This window comes from Aspergillus japonicus (assembly GCF_003184785.1).
Source record: "Aspergillus japonicus CBS 114.51 unplaced genomic scaffold BO86scaffold_15, whole genome shotgun sequence".
NCBI lineage: Eukaryota > Fungi > Ascomycota > Eurotiomycetes > Eurotiales > Aspergillaceae > Aspergillus > Aspergillus japonicus.
The window spans coordinates 215,348-229,075 of record NW_020291652.1 but is presented as its reverse complement, the minus strand read 5'-3'; the positions used below and the strand labels follow the sequence as shown (position 1 = coordinate 229,075).

The window sequence follows — 13,728 nt, the reverse complement described above, 5'->3', positions numbered from 1 at the left end:
AGCCTCTGTACGGGATGGGTTGTCTCTTGTTCCGCTAGAATAGAAGGTTACGTCAAGCCAGCCTCTAAAAGACCTTTCTAAGTCATACACGTCACAATCACTGTACCATACTTTATAAGCATTTCATGAACTATCAAGTAAGAGACAGTCTGTTCTGAATCTCAGACGATGATCAGAAGGTCAGCTGTAGAGCGGAAAGAGATGGCAGAAATGTCGCCTTCCATGGCTCGTCCGCGGCTCGGGCCTACCGGAACAGACATCATGGATACTTTTATCTACATTACACATTTGGACAGATGCATTGAGAGTTCCTGTTGATCGTATTTGAGAGTCCACTCGATCCGTCGAACCGTCGGGGCTGTATGTCTTCGAGTCCAATCCACCCGGTCAATAGTGGTGTGACCCGCCTGATCAACCATACCACTTCTCATTGTGTCCAGTTAGGAGTCTCAGTATCATCATCATCTCCACCCTCGCGAGCTCACCTTTCTCGTCTCCTGCCAAGTGATGTCGCGCTGTACGCGGATCGTATTTAGCGGCACCTCATCCCCGGACGCGTCATCCCGCTGGCTGACATCCAGCGACACGAGCTGCTTGGACAGGTGCTCGCCAGGCGGCCGCAGGATCCGGTTGGCGCCTTCGAAGCTCTGCAGCTCGGAGCCCTTGCCCTCGGTGCCCGTGGTGCGCGCGCCCGAGGCGCCGACGCTGCTCGCGAACGTGGACGAGAGCGCCACGAACAGCGGCCGCAGGGTCGGCAGACAGCCGGAGATGATCCCGCTTGCGCACTCGATCAGGCACCAGGTGCATGCCTTGGCGAGCGTCCAGGTGGTGTCCGCGGGCTCGAATTGGAAGAGCGTGGAGAAGCGGTAGGCGCTGGTGAATACGACGCTGTTTTTGCGGGCGTGATATGCGTGTCAGCGTATGCCATCGCTGGCCTGACCTATGATCTCCCCTAGAGATAGAGGTGGTTGGTAGGATTGAGGGGTGGTGAAGGTGTGCGAGATTTTGGAGGTTCGGGTGGAAGGAAACGTACAAACTGCCTAGCAGAAATACTGTGATCACCGACAATCGATGCGTGAGGGAGGCGTGCAGCCCCCAGACCACGTGCACCGGCAGCGAGAGGATGGCCACATCGGTCACAATGTTCGGCACCGCGTTGCCGATGAAGGATCCCTTGAGGTTGATGCAACTGCCCGGAAGAGTCGGGTTCCAGGCCTTGGCGATCGGGTCGCACTGGAACACGCTCACGCAGATGATGGCCAGCACCCAGCCGACCGCGATGCCGCCGAGGATGATGGCGGCCAGCCGGAAGTTCCGCGTGGGGAAGATGCGCGCGTACATGAGGAGGATGGACACTTTGATGATTCCTACTGTTGTGCAGTAGACGCACTCGAACGCCATGAGCAGCTGTGGCGGTGTATTAGCTCCTGCTTGGCTGGGTATGGGTTTCAGGTGCCTTGCCCGTGGATCTGGGATCGAACCTTGGCAATTTTCGTGACGTTCGCGCTTGGTAGCTCGTCTGCATGGCGGCCCATGCCGTAGTGAATCACTGTCATTCATCAGTCAAGGTGGAGGCAATGAGGCCCTGAGGGCTGGAAGACTCACTGGTCAAATTGAGACCGCAGGTTGCGAACAGAAACACCTATGTTCGGAGAGTCAAATCAGAACCGGACTGAGCTGCTTCGATCCTACCGAACTGGACTTACCACCGACAATAACATGGTATAATCGTCCAACCCGACTGGCAGGCCTTTCTTCCTCCGCGCTAGAAGTCGCAAAACCACGAAAAACAGCCCCAAGGCGGTCATTGCAATGCTAAGCACCCGATTCTCTCCTTGGTGGTTTTCCTGGACAGCTGTCTCCATAGCCGTAGCTCGCCCAACAACAGTCGACCGAGTCCGGTCATAGCTGGATTGGATTTGAACCGAAGAGGATGAGAGCTGAAGGTGATGAAGACGGAATCATAACCACGAAATCCTGCTTTGACCGACTGTATCCCTGACAGGAGAGGTTTCTTTCAACGTCCCTGCTAACGCCCCTGCTAGTGCGGGTACCGTCTGCCCACCACATAACAGGTGTGGTGTCATGACGGGCCCGCGGAGTACCTTCCGCTGGAGATGAGTCCTCCACTAGACCGTTAGACCCAGTCACTAAGCGTACTACTACGCTAGGTCTCTGGGTGGTGCGACGGCCGACCGCACACTATCTCTCGGCGACAGGCCGTTTGTGGGGCTGACAGCGGCCCTAAATCCACCGTCTGGGGAACGACTCGGACTATCATTAGACAACTTAAATGAGCATCCCCCCCTTTCGGGTTCGGAGCACGGCATATCCAGGATAAGCGTTACTCTATAAGTACAGCATAGCAGGCCGCAAGCGCAAGGCCCACCACCCGGTCAATTCGCCCACCGATGAGAAGCAAAAAGGAGAAGACTTGAATCTACCAACACAATGACTGCCGACGCAAAACCCATCTTCGTCTTCGTGCCTGGCGCATGGCACACCCCAGACACCTTCGACATCATCCGCGACCTCCTGCGCAAGCGAGGACACGACACTGACGCCGTCGCCAACCAGTCGGCCGGCGCGGCGGACCCCTCCGTTGGGCTCCACGCCGACATAGCCTACACCAAGCGCGCCCTCCGAGCGCTGGCCGACCAAGGGCGCTCGATCGTGGTGGTCGCCCACTCGTACGGCGGGATCGTCGCGGCGGGCGCGGTCGAGGGGCTCGGGTATACGTCGCGGGCCCGCGCAGGACAGCCCGGCGGGGTGATCCAGGTCGTGTGGATGGCGGCCTTCGTCACGCCCAAGGACAAGTCGCTCCTCGACATGCTGGGAGGGAACTGGTTGCCCTGGATGTCGTTCACGGTGAGCGAGACGCCCTTTCTCAGACCCCACTTTCTCCCTCCCCGTGCGCATTCAAACGTTCACCGTAAACCCCCCCCCCCCTCTCCCACTGACATCGCCATAATGCAGACCCCCGACGACGGATACGTCTACACCACCCAGCCCTCGAAGATCTTCTACCACGACATGACCCCGGACGCCCAGCGCCAGGCCATCGCCAACCTGCACCGCCACCCCAAGCCCTCCTTCCTCGAGCCGGCCGTCCACGAGCCCTGGCGCGAGATCCCGGCCTTCTACCTCTTCTGCGACCAGGATCAGGCGCTGCCCCTGGCCGCGCAGGAGGCCTTCGCCCAGACCCTGGGCAACCCCGGCCGCTATCACGTGGACGGATCGCACTCGGCCTTCCTGAGTGTGCCGGAGCATGTGGCCGATGGGCTGGTGCTGGCGTTGCAGGAGGGGTTAGAGAAGACTGGTGCTGGCGCTGGCGCTGGCATTGCTGCGAATGGTGTGGCTAACCGCGTTAGTCAGTTATAGTAACTTATGACTTAGTGGTCTTCGAGCAAGGGTGGAGGGATATACTGTGTATATTATATGTAGTATGGTTAGTCCGTGCAAGGGTAGGGCTGTTGACAGGGGCGAAGGGCCAATCATTTAGGGTATTGTAGATAGTTCCACCGTTTCTTTGTTTCGTTCGTTGAGCATTGTCCCGCTGTAATCTTGGGTTGGTCCTATCAGATCCTATCGGGACATCTCTGCCGCGGTGGGGATGGATTAATGTTGTAGCTTGTAAATGAGGTTGTACGGGGTGTGAAAATGAATCGAGCGGAGTTGATTATGGCGTGGATGATTTAGATTGTTTTAGAGTCGATACCAGACTGCACTGTGTAATCTTACTATGCGCTAAGGTGAAATGCCCGAATTGCCTGGGTGGTATGCTGGAGTCGTGTTGCATAGCCTCATATCTTAGAGGAAAATAGAGAAAAGGGTAGGGAAAATGGGTGAAATGAGACCGAAGACTGTCCTCTCTCGATGCGAACTAACCCTATGACTGACCCGAGCTCGCCTTATAAGTCATGGAAGAACTTGTCCACCTTGTTCCCGAGCTGTTCGGACTTCTCACGGATGCGGCCCTCGTCCATGACGCCTTCTTCGCTGACGAAGGCATCGACCATGTGCAGGGGCACCCACTCGAAGTAGATGTTCTGCACGTCAACGGTGGCGGCGGACTTTGCCTCGTCCTGCTTCATGCCTTCCTCCAACACGCCGACGCCCTTGACGCCGTCGCTGCGCCAGGTGGTCATGACCTCCAGCGGGGAGTTGTCCTCGTGCTTGTCGTCGTCGATGACGCCGGGAGCACCGTTGATCTTCTCGAGGTCGCTGAGGACGACGATCTGGGCCTCCGGGCTGACGTGCCGCGTGCACAGGGCCGCGGGCAGCGAGCCGGTCTTGTTGCTGACGCCCCGCGTGGCGGAGAGGCGGTCCGCCCCGAGCAGCAGCAGATCCACGCCCGCGGCGGCGATGGCGGCCGACGCGTCCGTGTACACTTTCACCCGCAAATTCTTGTGGGGCGTGTCCGCGAATCGCGACTTGAAGTTGGAGATCAGCGACGAGGCGATGCTGGCGCCCTCGAACAGCGGCCGGGATTCCAGCACGCGCAGCTCCAGTAGGTGGATGTCCAGCGAGGCGTATGCGTCCAGGATGCTGTCGCGGATCGTCGAGCTCGCCGACACCGTCAAGATCGTGAGCTTGTCCCGCGGCTCGCCGTGGTGCAGGAAGTGGTACCGGATGTAGTGCGTGAAGGCGTCTTTGACCTGCGTCGCGCGGCTCTTGCGACTGGCGAGGTGGTGGTCCAGCACCGCGAGCATGCGCTCCCATTTCTGCTCGTCTGAGTGGTTGTTGTTGTTGTTGTCGCTGTTACTGGGGCTGGGGCTGTGGTTGTGGTTTTCATCGTGGTGCAGGATATCGTCCAGTTCGGCGAGCACGGCGACGAGCGCGTTCATCGTCGCGGCGCCCATGCTCTCCCGTCCGTTCTTGATCATGTGCCACGCCGCCATGCGCACGTTGGCCCACCATTGGGCGTCCATCCCGTTCTGGGTCTGGACAAGAAAGTCGCGGAAGATCATCAGCGCGATGGTCGTGAGCTCCTGCGAGCCGCTCTCGTGGTCGTTGCGGAGACGCTCCAGCCCCGTGGCAAGGGTCTTGCCGGCGCGTTCACTGCGGAGATCGCCTTCAAACCATACGCGGCGGAAACTGTCCTTCAGGCGGGGCACGGTGGGGGAGAGCTCTTCATTGAGGATCGCGGATAGCGGGTGCCATTCCCAGCCTGTATGTTCCCAGTCAATGTTGAAGGACGGTTCTTCTTCATTAGCTGTCGATTCTTTAGGCGTGTTTGCGTTGTATAGAAAGGCGAATGGATGCACAGTCCACTCGCGTCCGGCGGACGGTTCGCTGAATGTGAAGGGTTTCCCCGTGCGCCAATGCGTGAGATTAGAGGAAGTGAGACCTGTTTCCTCGGAGAGTTCGCGCCAGGCGGTTGCGAGCGGGTCGCGGTCCTCTGACGTTATGCTGCCGGATATTGGGGCAAGGTGGCCACTAATTTGACTCTTAGATGAGCACTTTTACCTAAGTGATCAGGAGACAAACCGATATGTTCTCACTTTGTCGCTGCGTTTGAACAGCGCTACGAGCGGTCTCCCATCCTTGAAGTTGAAGATAAAGGACGAGACAACGGCGCGCTTTTCGAAAGATTGAGATTGAGATTGGTCTTCGGGAGGATCGTGAGACTGTGGTGGGGATGCTGTCATTGTGCTGAGGGTACTGTGGGTGATTATAACAGAAGGTAGTATAGAATTGTTGGGTGTACACTCATGGAAGCGGGTTTAGGTCTGACTCTGTGGATAAGAGAGTACGGGCGCGGGAAACACCCCCCGTCGAATCGCTGCCAAAGTTCACTCTGTTGGGTTGACGGAATCAAGTGGAGTAGAGCCGGAGAGCCAAGAGGCAAGAAAGAGAGGTATAAATCCCCACGCGAACAGTCGGATGATCGCGGGCGGTTGGTGTCATAGTCACATCACGCCACGGAGGGGGGCGAGAACAAACGAACGACGGTGCATAAAGAAAGACGAGAAACGCAGCTTCCCGAGTATGACAGAAAGCTAGGACCACGCCATTGAGCGATATGTACAAGTACAAAGCGACAGGATCTAGTTTGACGGGGCTGATGCGGGGACTGGCCAGAGGAAGAGGAAGTGGAGGACGTGGTGGGAGGGAGAATGGCTGGCGGCGATGGACGACAACAACGACGGCGGCAGCACATGACGTCAGCATTCGGCAAGCAGACCGGCCTCGCGCTGTATACAGCAAGTTCATGAACAAGGACAAGAACAAGAACAACCACTTTTCCTTTACATCCTACACTTTAAACAGCACAAACCACTGGAAACAACGACTACTACACCTCCCTTCCACCCAAATATCGCGATTCCACAGCTCAGCCGCCAGAATGCCCACCTATCTTGGTTCCTGCTACTGCCGCAACATCACCTACGACCTCTCGCTCTCCTCTCCGGACGAGGCCCGCACTTCTCTCTGCCATTGCAGTAGCTGCAAGGTTCGACCCCCTTTAAATTACTTATATCTCCAACCTTATCCCCAAAGGTCCTCACCCTCTCCCAATAACCCATGAGCTAACAACGACGGCGGTGGGGCCATGGTGCTCATCACAGAAAGCATTCGGCACCAACTACGGTCTAACAGCCAAGGTCCCCAAGGACGCGCTCACCCTCAAATCCGGCCAACCGAAGGAGTTCGTCGGGGACAATGGCTCGGGATCGACGATCCACCGAGAGTTCTGCGGGAATTGTGGGAGCTTTATTCTCGAATATGGGGTAGGTTCTGCGTCCACTCTACCGTGGGGTTTGAGTCTGGGTATGGTACACATGCTTAATGTTGCTGGTGAACGACTAGGATGCGGTGAAGAATGATTTCCGTTATATCTGCGTGGGGACGTTGGATGACCCCGAGGTTCTGCCGCCCAAGGGGGAGTTCTTCTGCGAAAGTCGGTCGAATTGGATGCCGGAGATTCCTGGTGAGTTGCGGGTTTACTCCCTTCTGGGGCGTGTTATGGGAGTGAGGCTAATTTGGTAGATGTGTTTCACAAGCAGAAGATCAAGGAGTGATAATTGGGTACGGTCTAGTTTATAAATGTTTCTTGATTCAGGAGTGCGTGTATTTTATAGCCTGCAGTGAGAAATGCGATTTCACTTGTCAAATGCTATACATTGTCTATGGTACTTTGCACCACCAAGTCGGGGACGAGCAGCTTTTCCTGAATGATCAGAGCATTGAGGTAGTCGTTGCTGTCCACCCGACGGAGCCCAGCGTCGAGAGTCGCCTCAATCCCCGCCTCAACGTGCCGCTTGGCGACACGCCGCCGGGCCTCTTGTAGATCTGTGTCAACAAAGATCCGATAATCAACTAGCTGCGCGACATCGCACCATATCTGTTCGTCCAGCAAGCAATAGTTGCCTTCGATAATGACGACGGAAGTGTCCGGGGCGATGACAACGCCGTCCTCCACGGGGTCTTTCGCCTCGTGGTCGAATGAGGGGGCGTAGATGGTTTGCGGTTCGATACCAAGGCCGGCTTGAGGGTCTAGATCTGCCCACTGGCGCAGCTGTTGAATAACGGCAACGAAGCGGGGTGCATCGAACGTCCAGGGCGCACCGCGACGGCGATAAGCCTCTTCTCGGTTGGGGAGTGTATCCAGTACAGCCCGCGAGAGATGGAAGCCGTCCATGGAGAGAAGAGCCGTGGCGAGAGGGGGTGATGTAGAACGCAGAATCTGAGCGACTGCCGCTGCAGTGGTTGTTTTTCCCGAGCCCGGGATGCCAGCGATAGCTACGAGAAGCCTTTTCTTATGATGGGCGCGGGCTTTCTGGCTGATTATGTCCGCGATCTTAGCATATTCTGCTTCCATCTAGGCCAGAATGTCAGTTGGATTCTTGGTGAGGGGAACAACAGAGACCGGATGGGGTGGCTGACATACGTCTGTCTATCAAGCTGGTTCGCAAGCAACGCTTGGAAATGCAGAGATGGTACTGACTGCCCCTTCTAAAAATACCGACACATTGCACGCTATTTACTCAATAGTCATGTCAAACCTTAGGAGGGGTAGCGGTTCACAGTGCTCCGATATCGAGGGGACTTGATGCGTGGCGACATGGCTGGGCTGGGCTGGGCTCAGGCATTCCGGCGTCTTGGGAAACTCTTCTTCCCTTAGAAGTATGCATTTGTGAAGCAGCCATACATCAAGAAAATTAAATCGTGTAAATGGCGTATCGATCCACGCGATTTCGCAGAGTTGAGGTCGAGCTCGGGAAAAACAAGCTGCAAGTAAGTTTTGGGTTGCTGTTCCCCGCGTGTCCCATGTTTTCTTGTCGTGTGCGGGGAAACGAACGTCTTTTTCAGGCTGCCTCATGCAGTCATCGGTCCTTGATTAAGGTTCTTGCAATCGCGGGGTGGGATCCACGACCTGGTTCTGTTTCGTCGATCTGGCGGACTTTCTGGTTGATTTCCGGGCTGGGGCTACATAGAAACAAAGAATCTGTTGATCTAAACAATGCGAGCAACGGGGGCGCACTTGATCGCACGGCACGCCCCAGGCCTTGCAGGCCTTGCAAGGCTGGCACGGTTCATCTTGCTGAGGGGTAGCGTGGGCTGGCTGTTCAGGTGCAGGCAGTGTATGGCCGTGGCCGTTTGCGGTTGAACACAGGTAGTTGGTGGATTTCGTGCGATCGGTGCATTCGACGCGACCCGCAGCAGTCTGGGGACTATCGATCATCCAGACCGACCACAGCCACTGGGAGAAGCGCTTGAGAACGCATGCTCGTCCGATGCGATTTTTGCGGGCGAGATCACACTTCAGGTGGTTCTGGAGACGCGTGATGGCGGTGTCAGTCATGATGGCTGCTGATTCGGGGGTTCTGTGATCATTCGATTCTTGCAAGGAGGCAGGTTTTGCTGGCGAAAGTCGGGTAACTTATGGCTCTGCTGGCACTTGCTGGCAGGACCACGAGAGTTACAAGTGTCAGACCGCTGTCAGACCATCGCGTGGGAGACGGGGAATTTTTATAGACTAGTAGTAATGAATCAAGGGGCTGTTGTCATTGCTGGAGAGGTGGACATTCCCTCCGCCCCGCCCTGGCCAACTTAACTCCAACGCACGAGCACGGGCTCTTTCAGAATGTACTAAGTACTGACACTTCCATCACGGGTTTTAGACGATGATTGGAGTATGAGCCTTGGGATCGACCTGACGTCAGGCTCGAGCGGGCGGGGGACGAGCAAGTAAAACGGTGTCTTTGTCTGTTGAGAATCCGCCGAAGTGACACCAGCGGAACCGGTTACTATTTCCTGGTTCTGTTCCTTCCGGGCAATGCCTTGGTTTGATGGATGGCACCACCTGGTTTGAAATCGTGAATGACTCGATTAGTGACCGAGATATCCATCTGGTGTTGAGAGTCCTCAGTAATCTCTGGGGAAAGTGTACGGAGTAGCTACTCTGCACATACCGTATGTTCCTACATATCGATGGGTTTGGAGGTTAGGGCAGGGCCGGCAGGGGCACGGGCACTGGCAACAACAACAAGAACAGCGTGTTCAGGCATCGGTGTGGGTGTGATGTCCCCGCGTACTGTATAGACTGTAATTTTACCCCACTTGCACTGTATGTATGTACAGTACCTCTTCTCTCCTTTCCTAGGAAGTCATGGACAATTCATGCATTAATGAATAACACCACACCACATCCGCCAAAACTGTCAAGGCAACCAGTAGCAGCACTAGCAACACCCACCAGTGGGCCACGTCTGACAGCGATCGGCATCACCACTTGCATCCACTCCGCTCGTACCTTTATGATACCTCATACCTCATATTGCCAAGGCGATCGACAAGAATCATCTGACCTTCAGGCTCAGAGACACAATTGACTCATCCAGTCGCACGATCAACAATCACAACTAATTAATCCATCTCGGCAACACCCGAGCATCGATTTGGTTCCACTGCGACCGGGAGATCTTTCCATCGAGCACTCCATCGAAGCACTTCATCCGGGTTTTCGCATGCTCGATTATCTATATCTCCTCACTCTTCAACCCAGATATCTCCATGTATCTTCTGTGATAGAAGTGCCCCGGAGAGATCCCTATCCTCAGCGGGCAGAAATGCAGCCCGGGTTCGAAATCTCCGGTGTGATTCCGTGGACGCAGGAAGCAAGGAGCTTCTGTCAAAAGCTTAAAAGCCAATAGCAAACATGGATGGCGGCAGCCTCTTGCAGCTACTGGCATCCTCCCCCTCCTTCACTCCCCTCCCTCATGCCTGATTCAGGTTTTCGCCGGTCGAGTTGTCTCTACGGTCAATGACTTGTCAGCTCATCTGCAGCGCCCACACTACCCGTAGCACCGTTCCGGTAAAAGCGGTTCAGGCTGCTCGCGTGTCTTCTGCCGAGTTTCGGCCTTCTCTGCATCGTCCCCTGAGCAGCCAGCAGCCCAAAAAAAAAAGACACTTAAGGGTGCCATGCGCCCACAATGAATGCTGATGTCCGCACAGTAAGCATCTCAGAAAGGCTTAGAGAGGGGGGTGGCAGATTGACACTATCCTGAATGGCAAGATCTGTCCCCTGAGCCCTTTCTATCTGTGCGTACACTTTTCCTGTGGCGAACTACAAGCGGTCCATCGCAAGTGAGAAACCTTCATATCGAACAGTTGACCAGCCATCGCAACCATGCACGCTTCCGAGCCGAAAGAAGAAGTCAGTCCTGCCCTGGGGCAACCCGACCCTGTGCAAAACCAGGGACACGGTCGGAAACGCTCTGCGAGAAGGCGCCTCGGCCGCAAGTCTGCTGAGGCTCACGACTCCTTCACCTTGATGGATACCATCGGTTATCTGCTGTCAACTCCAGATAGCACCATGACAGCCTTCCACTGGGGTAGGTAGGCTGCGACTCTTTAAACCTGATCGTTGACTGACCACGAAATTCACAGGCGGACCGAGCCTATCTGCAACTTAACAGGCAGCATTCGTCATTGAGGATACGAGTTCTTGGGACTCAACCCACCGTTCGATATACCTTGGGGGCCCGGTGGTTTCCAAATTGGAAACTATTGGAAGCCTCAGCACACCAGAGATCAGGGAAATCAGAGCCACGTTACGCGAATTCTTGTTTCTCATTCCACCTGTTCATTGACATGTGATACTGCGAGTTGCATGTTTGGCTCTTGTGGCTGGGGGCTGGACTTTGACGATTTGTGGTGGCGGCGAATCGTCCAATGTGTCTGTCGATATAACACACCCGGCTATTATACGCCATCAATCAATTGTGAGGAAAACGGCTCATCAATGGCCTTCCAACCAGTACCACACGTTCCTCTTTCCTGAGGCGAAAGCCATGATTGAGCGGTAGTCTAGACCTCCCATCGTCCAAATGAACCTGCTTCAATGCGTTTTAGCATTTTATCTTGATGTCAAGGACTTATACAGACATCTCGAATGTGGACAAGACATTTATACATGAACAATCCCGAGAGGACAAACATGTATCTCTCAGCTGGCTAGTAACCGACCTCTCTTCAGCCCACAGTGCCTTCAACCTTTCTTATGCCACCTGCCTTGCCCTTAACCTCCCTCACTCTGTGGCAACCCAAACCCCTCTGAGCCCCGAACAAAATGTCCGGACAGGTCGAAAACGTCCCCCTGCATACCCGCGAGCCCGGTGACGAGATCACCGAGGCTGACCTGGCCAAGCTGCTGGAGGCAACGGACCCTCTTACCTCTGCTGCCGTTGCTGCCGCTGCCGCTGCTAGTGCAGTCACTCAAGGGACTAGTACTATTACCTGTACGTGATGATCTTCTAGCTGGCTCTGCCAACGTGCGTGTCGTTCATTCCCGGTGCCAGTTAACCTCGAAGACTTGTTCGTCGAATATACGTACGATGACGAGGATGAAGATGGTTTTGGTGACGAGGATGGAGATGACGAGGAGGGCGAGGAGGACGATGACGGTATGGATGAAGTCTACTATAATGAGGCTACGGATGGATGGCTCGGGCCTTGGTGGGCGAATGTCTAGGATGTAAGGATGGGATCTGGATTCGAGCGTGGGGTTAAGATCGATTTGATTCGATCGATTCGATCAATCGATCGGGAGTTGATCGAGGGGTCCTTCCGGCGTCTTAAGTATTTTGGCGTGTTTGGTGAAGAACTCATTAATTTGGATTCTGCTCTAGCTACGGGTTCTGGAGAAAAGCCCACGGCGCGTTTCAGACTGTGTTGTTACGATATACCTACGGAGTAAAGACCGGCATAATTCAAGAAAATCCTACACCATTTCTATCGTCCAGCTTATGCAATCGCAGGATATGCAAGGGAATAAGATACACGCCTACTTGAAGGGTAGGGTTAATCCCTCCCCTTCCACGCATCAACCAGAAACTCCCTCACCTTGACCGTTTCGATCTCGGGGAAGCGCTCATTCAGCCGCCCTTCCACGGGCAGATCGAACACCCCCGCGATGGTGAGCCGACTGACCAGCACCGTCACCTCGTGGGCTTCCTCCTCGGTGTAGCCCTCTGGGATGGCAGGGATGGTGACCTGCCCTTGGTTGATCTTCTCGGGGCTGTCATACACAACGGAGAACTTTCGGCCTGTATTTGGGGCCATCTGGTCAGAATCGGGTCCTTTCGTTGTCTCGTCTCAAGGCCTCCCCACAGTGCCTTTTCTTGTGCCTTGTGCCTCAGCTTCCACCCTCCACCCCAATCGAACGTGTCTCCATCTCCTGGCCTCTAAAGCTGAGCAAAAAGGGAAGGGGCAAAACCAACCTCGAATCCCCTCCACAATCCCCAACAACTGATTATATGTAACCACATCCCCCACCACCACACTGAACTCGGGCCACTCCGCGGCATCCACCTCCTCGAGCAGCCGCACCACAAACCGCGCCATGTCGTACGTATACGTCATGCACAGCCGGTCGTTCCCGTCCCCAGGGATTGCCGCCCGACCGTTTTGCACGTCGATCCCAAACAGCCCCGGCTGCAGGTGCGTCCGCGCGTGCGGCATCCCCCAGTAATCCATGAAGAAGCCGGGGATCACCCGCGTCGACTTGAGGGATGGGGCGTCGTGTTGCAGCTTGTGGGCCGCGGCGAGCCAGTGCTTTATGCTGGGGTCGATTTCGAGGTGGCTTTGGGGTGTTAGTTTTGTCCTAGGTGGGGTTTGGGGGTAGGTGGATGGGTCGGGTTGGGTTGGGTTGGGGGCAAAGGAGGGGGGGGGGGAGGGGATTACTCGGCGGTCTGGATGAAAGAGTACTCGCTTGGGAGGAAGCGCGTGACGGTGGGGGATTGCTCGGCCGCGTCGATGAGGTTCAGTTGCGCTTGGCTGGTTTCGGGGGTGGTGATGCCGATGGCCGAGATGATGGTCGTGATGCCCTGGGTGGTGAGGAGGTGCGCGAGGGCGGGGATGTCGGAGTAGTTGACTTGGAGATGGTGGGTGCGTGAGGTGGGGGGGTCTTGGGGAGTCTGCGTGAGGTGAGCTTTGGGGTTTGAGGGCGGGGGTTATGTATTTTGGAGCTGACGGTGAGGATAAGTTACGCACGCTGCGGGTTAGGATGATTATCTTGTGGGTGGTATCTTCGAGGAGGGTCTCGACGATGGTTCTGCCTACGCCGCCGGTGCCGCCTGCTACTGCTATGACTGTCATTTTGAGGGTTAGTGGGGTGCTTTTGTGGGTGAAGGATGTGGGTGAATTGGGGTAGTGTTGAGGTTGATATATGCGTGGAGTGGAGGTTGATGAATGGTTTGGATCCGGTGGCCCCGGGCCGCT

General features: G+C 55.6%; 5 protein-coding genes across 5 annotated transcripts; 1 reads left to right on the top strand and 4 right to left on the bottom strand.

The window, feature by feature from the left end:
• Positions 1-126: 126 nt before the first annotated feature.
• Positions 127-1,642, bottom strand: BO86DRAFT_388091 (uncharacterized protein). Its single transcript, XM_025671768.1, has 3 exons — positions 1,606-1,642; positions 1,482-1,549; positions 127-1,407 (listed from the first exon to the last, which is right to left on the bottom strand). Coding segments are annotated over exons 1-3 (918 nt in total). The 5' UTR covers positions 1,607-1,642; the 3' UTR covers positions 127-558.
• Positions 1,643-2,451: 809 nt separating this feature from the next.
• BO86DRAFT_408747 (alpha/beta hydrolase) lies at positions 2,452-3,381 on the top strand (the record flags this gene model as incomplete). Its single annotated transcript, XM_025674363.1, has 2 exons — positions 2,452-2,868; positions 2,977-3,381. The coding sequence occupies 2 exons, from the start codon at positions 2,452-2,454 to the stop codon at positions 3,379-3,381; spliced, it is 822 nt and encodes a 273-aa protein (XP_025529113.1).
• A 530-nt stretch (positions 3,382-3,911) lies between these two features.
• On the bottom strand, positions 3,912-6,442 carry BO86DRAFT_417853 (translation initiation factor eIF-2B subunit family protein; the record flags this gene model as incomplete). The annotated part of the gene is made up of 4 exons (XM_025675050.1): positions 3,912-4,732; positions 4,766-5,439; positions 5,491-5,611; positions 6,430-6,442. 4 exons carry the CDS (start codon positions 6,440-6,442, stop codon positions 3,912-3,914), a joined length of 1,629 nt encoding a protein of 542 aa, XP_025529112.1.
• A 678-nt stretch (positions 6,443-7,120) lies between these two features.
• Positions 7,121-8,070, bottom strand: BO86DRAFT_447233 (phosphoribulokinase/uridine kinase family protein; the record flags this gene model as incomplete). The annotated part of the gene is made up of 2 exons (XM_025676573.1): positions 7,121-7,815; positions 8,061-8,070. The coding sequence occupies 2 exons, from the start codon at positions 8,068-8,070 to the stop codon at positions 7,121-7,123; spliced, it is 705 nt and encodes a 234-aa protein (XP_025529111.1).
• Positions 8,071-12,247: 4,177 nt separating this feature from the next.
• Positions 12,248-13,690, bottom strand: BO86DRAFT_455254 (uncharacterized protein). The gene is made up of 4 exons (XM_025677100.1): positions 13,501-13,690; positions 13,192-13,424; positions 12,729-13,090; positions 12,248-12,554 (listed from the first exon to the last, which is right to left on the bottom strand). Exons 1-4 carry the CDS (start codon positions 13,603-13,605, stop codon positions 12,310-12,312), a joined length of 945 nt encoding a protein of 314 aa, XP_025529110.1. The 5' UTR covers positions 13,606-13,690; the 3' UTR covers positions 12,248-12,309.
• Positions 13,691-13,728: the final 38 nt, after the last annotated feature.

Bases quoted from the DNA above. Each gene is read 5' to 3' on its own strand.
- BO86DRAFT_455254 (XM_025677100.1), bottom strand. From the start codon at position 13,605: ATGACAGTCATAGCAGTAGCAGGCGGCACCGGCGGCGTAGGCAGAACC. The intron at 13,425-13,500 runs GTGCGTAACTTA...CACCTCACGCAG, and splicing joins TAATCATCCTAACCCGCAGC to ACTCCCCAAGACCCCCCCAC. The intron at 13,091-13,191 runs GTAATCCCCTCC...AACACCCCAAAG, and splicing joins TCTTTCATCCAGACCGCCGA to CCACCTCGAAATCGACCCCA.
- BO86DRAFT_388091 (XM_025671768.1), bottom strand. The intron at 1,408-1,481 runs GTTCGATCCCAG...ACACCGCCACAG, and splicing joins ACGTCACGAAAATTGCCAAG to CTGCTCATGGCGTTCGAGTG.